The sequence below is a fragment of the Bison bison genome, unplaced genomic scaffold (assembly GCF_000754665.1).
Source record: "Bison bison bison isolate TAMUID 2011002044 unplaced genomic scaffold, Bison_UMD1.0 scf7180017864492, whole genome shotgun sequence".
Taxonomy (NCBI): Eukaryota; Metazoa; Chordata; class Mammalia; order Artiodactyla; family Bovidae; genus Bison; species Bison bison.
In genome coordinates this window covers 7,350,662-7,357,703 of record NW_011495051.1, presented here as the reverse complement: position 1 = coordinate 7,357,703, position 7,042 = coordinate 7,350,662, and the positions used below count along the sequence as shown (strand labels likewise).

Sequence of the window (7,042 nt, the reverse complement as noted above, 5' to 3'; positions counted from 1 at the left end):
AAGGCCTGGGCTCCGTGGCTAGCCAGACTTGGTTTCCAATTTCAACACCACTAAGCCTCCAACTACTGGCTGCCTCAGTTTCCCCATCTGTAAACCGGGATAAGAATGCTGCCTGCCTGACAGTGGTGTTGAGATGATTCTGTAACCATGACGCAGGCTGTCCCTCGTGCAGCCAGGCCCATAGATGGGACAGTGTCTTTCTGGGTGGCAATTATACAGATCTGGGCTCTGGGCAAGGGCTTAACAAATGTCACCATTATTCCCCATGAACACACATGACATTGTCATTTGTGTGTTGCCTTCCCCACTAGAATGTCAGCTCTACAAGGGCAGGACTTTGCATGGGTCGTCACTGCTGTCTGTTGCACCCAACTAGTTCTCAGTGTCCGTCATCAACAATTAGGTCGAGTATGCATGCACCTGGGACCCAGCCCCCAGGGACCACACCACACAGGCTGTTTACAAAAACCATTTTAAATTAGAAAAGACAAGAAGCATCAGTGCACACAGAGGAGAACAGAGGAAGAGGGCCCAGCCCCGTGCACGATGTGGTCGCCTCACAGCCAAGTGGGCAGTGAGAGAGACTGTCAGGAAGGCACAGGTAGCTGAGGCCAGGGTCCTGGTTCCTCTGGGAGTGGCTCCAGGCCCTGTGGGCTCAAAGGTCAGTCTTCCGGAAACTTGCTCTGTTCAAGGAGTTCCTGGGGGAGGGAGGAATGAAGTAGATCAACACGGCCACATGGTCCCCAACTCCATAATGCTCTCCAGCCATCACCTCCTCCTCTTCCTCCCACTCCTTTCCTTCCCCTCCTCCTCTTCCCCCTCCTAAGATCCTTCTATGGTCATCCTGGCTCCTTTAACATTGGTTCTGATCCAGCCGTGGAACTGGAGATTCCTTCATAGAATCCACCACTGGAGATATGAATCATACCCATTTGACAGATGTGGAAACTGAGGCTCAGAAAAATGAAGTCACATGCCTGAGAAATAACCTAGCCAGGATCAGAAATGGTGGCTCAGAGTTTGAATATTATGTACATGTGCAAGTGTTCACATGCATGTGCAAAGCCCTGAGCACCCGTGTTGACAGGCACACGTATGGTAGCCCCCACACTCTGCTGGGCTTTGCCTGCCCCATCTCACCCTCTCTAGGGTGGGCGGGGGACTTGGGTTAGGCACCTGAGGCCGGCTGTGTTTGGTGCCAGCAGCTGGGGCAGGCGCTGGGTGAGCAAAGGCTGCAGAGCCTCCCGCAGGCGGGAATAGTTGCGCTCCAATTCCCGATGGTACTCCTTCTGGTCCGGCCCAATCAGGGCTTTGTTCTTCCGCAGCGCATCCTCACACCTGAGGATCAGATGGCTCAGTGGTAAAGAATCTGCCTGCCAATGCAGGAGACCTGGGTTCGATCCCTGGACTGGGAAGATTCCACGTGCTGTGGAGCAACTAAGCCCAGGCGCCACAGCTACTGAAGTCCACACACTGTAGAGCGGCACACCGCGATGACTGAGTCCACGTGCTGCTACTAATGAAGCCAGTGGGCCCTGAAGCCTATGCTCCACAATGAGAAGCCCACACACCACAAGAGTAACCCTCACTTGCCACAACTAGAAAGCCTGCATGCAGCAATGAAGACCCAGTGCAACCAAAAGAAAAATAAAAAAATGAGAGGTGAGGAGGCCATGAACTTGGGTCAAGCATGCACAGTAATAATGGGGGTCTGATAGGTGGATATATTGCTGTTCAGTCACTCAGTCGTGTCTGACTCTCTGCAACCCCATGGACTGCAGCATGCCAAGCTTCCCTATCCTTCACTATCTCCTGGAGCTTGCTCAAACTCATGTCCACTGAGTCATTGATGGTGGACATGACTTAATGGAAATCAGAGAGGCCATAAAGGGGGGTCAGGGTGATAGACTGGCTGTACTGGGGAGTCAGGTAGGCAGAATCATAATGGGGGGTGGTTAGAGGGGCCCTGTCTGGGGATGGGGTCAGGCCTACTTTTTGCAGAAGTCTTTGAAACAGAGCCGCAGCTTGTTGTGATGCCTAAAGAGCTTGGGGTCTTCTGGGATCTCAGCCAGAAACACCTGGGCTACCTCCAGAGGTCCCTGTGGGGTGACAGGGGCTCATGAGGCCATCTGCACACCACCACCCCCTGCCCCCAGTGGGGCTTTGGGCAGCCTGCTTCCCCTGCCAGCCGTGCCTGGTTCACAGTGGGCCCCACAGAGCCCTGCAGCACCATCTGCAGCATCTTGGCATCAGGAGGGTCCTGCTCAGTGGCGAAGGCCAGCTCCCGAGTCTTCTTTTGCATGTCCTCGATGGCCACCTCCACCGGGGTCAGCACCGTCTGTGGGGTAAGGATGGGCATGTGCCGCTGGCTGGGGCCTGGAGATGCCTTGACCCAAACCAGCCCACGGCAGCTTGGATCTTGGCTGGGGGTTCATAGGGGTCCAAGAAGCTGTGTAAGGAACTGGGTCTGGGGGCTCCTGCCTGCCTGGGTCTGGCAGGGTGAGGGTCAAGGTTCAGCTGCTTTTGGTGTGCTGCTGCTAACTCTTGCCTGGTTCTAGTCCAGACTTGGGTCAGCAAGGTCTGGAGGGAGGGGTTTAAGTCTGCCGACTAGGGCCTGGAGGTTGGAATTTGGGGGTCCCCCACCTCCCTTGGTCTAGGGTCTCTTCACCTCCCCACTCCCTGGGCCGTCCCTGACCACCCACCTCCTCCCGGTGGCAAACACGGATTCGGGTCTTGATGTAGGGGAAGGCGTGGGCCGTGCTCAGCAATGTCTTGCGCTTATGCTGCTCCGGCAGTTCGCCGTGAGCACGCCCGTCCGGCGTGAAGGGTGTGCAAAACAGGAAGGTTCGCAGCCCATAGTTGCGGTCGAAGTAGGTCACCCGGTCCTTGAGCTCATAGGTGTCAAAGTGTGGCTCCACGTATGTGATCTGGATGTAGGCCTGGGGCGTGGGGCCCAGGGGTAAAGGTTTCAGCCCCATTACACACAGTTGGGGCTTGCCGGCCTCCCGCAGGGGCCCCATCCCTGCAGAACGGGGGTTGAGCCTCACTGGGTCTGTGGGCTTTGGGTTTCAGGGATTTGGGTTCTCAGGTCTCCGTATGTCTCATCTGGGGCTTTTCTGGTGGCTCAGACAGTAAAGAATCTGCCTGCAATGCAGGAGACCAAGGCTCAATCCCTGGGTTGGGAAGATCCCCTGGAGAAGGAAATGGCTACCCACTCCAGTATTCTTGCCTGGAGAATCCCATGGACAGAGGAGCTTGGTGGGCTACAGTCCATGGAGTTGCAAAGAGTCAGACATGACTGGGCGACTAACACTTTCACATCTCATCCGGATGTATGGGAATCCCTAAGGAATAGGATTTTGGGGTTCCTGAGAGAGACAAGCTTTGGAGTTTTCCTAGAGAAATAGGATTTGAGGGGCCATAGGATGTGGTACATAGAGTCTCTGAATATAGGATTTGGGGGACCCTGGGGGGATGGTTGGAAGCCCTCACCTTCTGCGGGTCCAGCTTGGTCTTGTCCACAGGGTTAGAATCTTTGATGATCTCGACTACATCCTCCCCGAACCTCTCCGTGTAGAACTCCTGGGGACACGGGGCTGACTCAGGGCCACACGGCTGCAGCCCTCACCCAGCCCCAGGGCGGCCCAGTGCCTTGTCCACCCCCCACCGCCAGGACGTGCCTCCAGCCGGTGTGAGATCTCAGCCAGCTTCGTGATGGATGGCTCCTTGTATACGAACTCCTGTTCATCCAGGTCACCAAAGCGGGCGCCGTAGAAGCCCACACGGAAATATGTTCCAAACACGCGCTGGGGCTGTGGGAGAGCTGCTATTGACCGGGAGGCCCTTACCCTAGAGACACGTGTCCTCCAGCCCCATGTGCAGAAGACAGGGGGATGGGTGGAGGACTGGGGGAACCCCAAGAACATCACATCACAGGCAGAGATGTGGACCTGGCCGACTGTCCACTGCCCACACCCTCACTCTTTCTCCCCAGCTTGTCTGCTGCCCCCTCAATCTTTATTCTCATTGAACACAAACCCTAAGTTTCTGATTCTCCCTCTCGCCCCATGCACTTCTTCAGAGAATAGGCAATGAGGAACAGAGCTCTATTGCTCACAACTCACTTCTCAATGTCTGTGGGGCTGGGTATATAGTTGTTGTTTAGTTGCTAAGTCATGTCCGACTCCCTGCAACCCCATAGACTGCAGCCTGCCAAGCTTCTCTGTCTATGAGATTTCCCAAGCAAGAATACTGGAGTGGGTTGACATCTCCTTCTCCAGGGGATCTTCCCAACCCAGAGACTGAACTCCTGTCTCCTGCCTTGGCAGGCAGATTCTTTACCACTGTGCCACCTGGGAGCCCCGGGTATACAGTAGGTGCTCAATAAATGCACACATGGCTGAAGGAGGTCATGGTTGTCTCTTGCTCTGGGACAGAGGCTCTGGTTCCCTTGTTCCAGGGCATCCCCTCCCCTCCCTGATCTAAGTTTGGAAAGAGGGACTCCCCCTCCTCCCACCCTAGGTAGATGACCCACCACCAGGAAGGACAGGGGTGGCTCATGTTCACTCACCAAAGCGGATCCAGGTAGGGTGGGGTGGGCACCAGGAGAGGGAGGTGGGAGCCAGGGGCAGAGAGACAAAGTCATTGCAGAGGTCAGAGGTCAGAACCCCCAACCCCCAGGGTCCTAGTTATACAGCCTGATGACAATCATTCTATGGGTAGGGAGATCCGGGGAGGGAGGAGACCCGCCTGCCCTGCCCGGCCCCCACCCAGCCCTCCCGCCTTGGCTCTGGGTTCCTGCCATCTTTGGCCAGAAAATTCTCCCCAAACTAGGAGATGCCTAAAAATAGACCCAAGTAGGGGAGAGGCAGAGAGGGGGAACATGAAATGGCAAACGAGCAGAGATCCTGGGGGAAGTTGAGGAGACAGGGAGACATAAGAGACCCAGAGACACACACAGAGTGAGCTAGCAAGGAGACAGACAGGGAGAGATGGATGGGAAGAGACCAAGAGATAGAGACAAAAAGAAACAGAGACAGAGGGCGGGAGCGGGAGGTCCCCCTTTCAGGCAGTGACCAAGCTGGCCCTGCCCAAGGGAGGGGTGTCACTGGAGAGCTCCCAGCTGGGTGAGTCACAAGCTGCCCTGGAGATCTGGGGCAGGGAGGGGGACCTGGGGGGAAGTAGTGGGGGTGCGTCATTGGTCATCGCCCACTGAGCCCCTGTGGCCGGGCAGCCGTGCTCCGCCAGCGCCCCCTGGTGGTCCCCGACCACTGCTGACCAGTTGTCATGGGGGTCCCAGAGACAGGTAGGTGGCCACTCACCTCCCAGCCGGAACTCTGTGGTGGGAGAGAGAAGGGGCAAAGTCAGCTGGGGATGGCAGGAGTCGACGGGCTGGGGCTGGGGCTGGAGGGCTTCCTGGGCTCACCTGGTGCATGATCTTGGTGAAGGCCTCCTGAAGTTTGCCGTGCACGGCAGCTAGCTTCTTGTAGTCGCGGTGGGCTTCCAGGATGGGAATGAGGGTCTTGTAGACCTCGTTCACGGCCTCGTAGAGCCCGCCCTGGGGATGGGGGTGTGGGGATATGTCAGGGTTTCCAGCACCTACCCTGGTCTTCTCTCCTGCTTGGACCAACCACACTCCTACCCACTCCCCCAGGGTGCCATCTTCTATCACCTTCCAGGAAGCCCACCCTGACTGCATCTGCCCCAGATCGGGTACCAGCCGTTCCACTCAGCCCTTACAGACATCCTCTGTGGTCTCCACCATCCTACTGCGGACCAGGTGCTGTGTACATCTATGCTTTATCCATGTTCCTTCATTGGTAGGAGTCATTTTCTTTTTCCCCATCCCTCAGACAGGAAACTGAACCTGAGACAGGAGGGGCTCCCCAGGACCAGTACCTGGATGTAAGCCCTTCTGGCATGATGCCTAAGGCCTCCACACACGCCTGCTGGCGCATGGTAACAGGCACTCCTGAGTGCCAGCCAGGGCCAACATCAAGCTTGGCACACAACAGGTGTCCCGAGCTATTTGCTGACTGTTTGAGGTCTGTGTCCACCATCGGGCTTATTCCCAAGGCCTTTGTCTCTGAGACTCCAGCAAAGTAATAATAAACACAACATCAAAAAAACCTCGAGGGGCTTCCTTGGTGGCTCAGTAGTAAAGAATCCACCTGCCAATGCAGGAGACATGGGTTCGATTCCTGATCCAGAAAGATCTCACATGATGCAGAGTAACTAAGCCCGTGCACCACAACTATTGAGCCTGTGCTTGGGAAGCCCGTGCACTACAACTAGAGAAACCATCACAATAAGCCCGTGTATCACAACTAGAGAATAACCCGTGCAGCAGTGAAGACCCAGAACAACCAAAAAATAAATACAAACATACATAAAATTAAAAAAAAAAAGGAAAAAAGAAAGTTCAACGCAAAGAACTGAAACAGGATGGTAAACATAGGTGGTCACTGACTTTGGGTGCTGCATATGAGGGGTGGTGGGGACACAAGTTTCTTTTATGTGTTCTTGAAATTTTTCATAACAGAAAAGAATTTTAGGGACTTCCCCAGTGGTCCAGTGGTTATGACTCCATGCTCTCACTGCAGAGGACCAGGGTTCAATCCCTGGTCAGGGAACTAAGATCCCCAAAGCCTCCAGGTGCGGCCAAAATTAATCTTTTTTAAATGGTCACTGAACATACTCAAGCCTCACCCATACACCAAGAGTTTTAAGGGGAGAAAGGCAGGAAAGCGGCTCCAGAGGGACCCAAATCCTCCTCCCCCACCAATCTCCCACCCAGAAAGTGTCCTCGCAGCAGCTCCATCTGGAATCTTCAGGAGCGGGTACGGGGCCCAAGAGCGGAAGTCGCCGCTGCCCCAGGCCCTGGGCCTCACCATGGTGAAGTAGACGGACGCCTGCTCCAGCAGCCCCACCAGCCCCATCTCTGTGAAGTGCTTCCCGGAACAGAAGCCCTCCTCGTCGGGTGAGAGGATGTCGTCGGAGATGGCGGACTCCTCCAGCACGTTGGATGAGATATTCTGGGGTG

At 55.5% G+C, this 7,042-nt stretch overlaps 1 protein-coding gene across 1 annotated transcript in view; it reads right to left on the bottom strand.

The window, feature by feature from the left end:
• Positions 1-456: 456 nt before the first annotated feature.
• DOCK6 (dedicator of cytokinesis 6) overlaps positions 457-7,042 on the bottom strand; it is a 46,597-nt gene continuing 40,011 nt past the window's right edge. Inside the window, exons 41-50 of the mRNA XM_010828497.1 lie at positions 6,891-7,034; positions 5,426-5,557; positions 5,322-5,336; positions 3,681-3,806; positions 3,493-3,582; positions 2,703-2,939; positions 2,195-2,338; positions 1,993-2,099; positions 1,177-1,338; positions 457-698 (exon numbers count right to left, since the gene is read on the bottom strand). Coding sequence (XP_010826799.1) covers positions 656-698; positions 1,177-1,338; positions 1,993-2,099; positions 2,195-2,338; positions 2,703-2,939; positions 3,493-3,582; positions 3,681-3,806; positions 5,322-5,336; positions 5,426-5,557; positions 6,891-7,034 — 1,200 coding nt within the window. The 3' untranslated portion in view covers positions 457-655. The remainder of the gene's footprint in view (positions 699-1,176; positions 1,339-1,992; positions 2,100-2,194; positions 2,339-2,702; positions 2,940-3,492; positions 3,583-3,680; positions 3,807-5,321; positions 5,337-5,425; positions 5,558-6,890; positions 7,035-7,042) is intronic.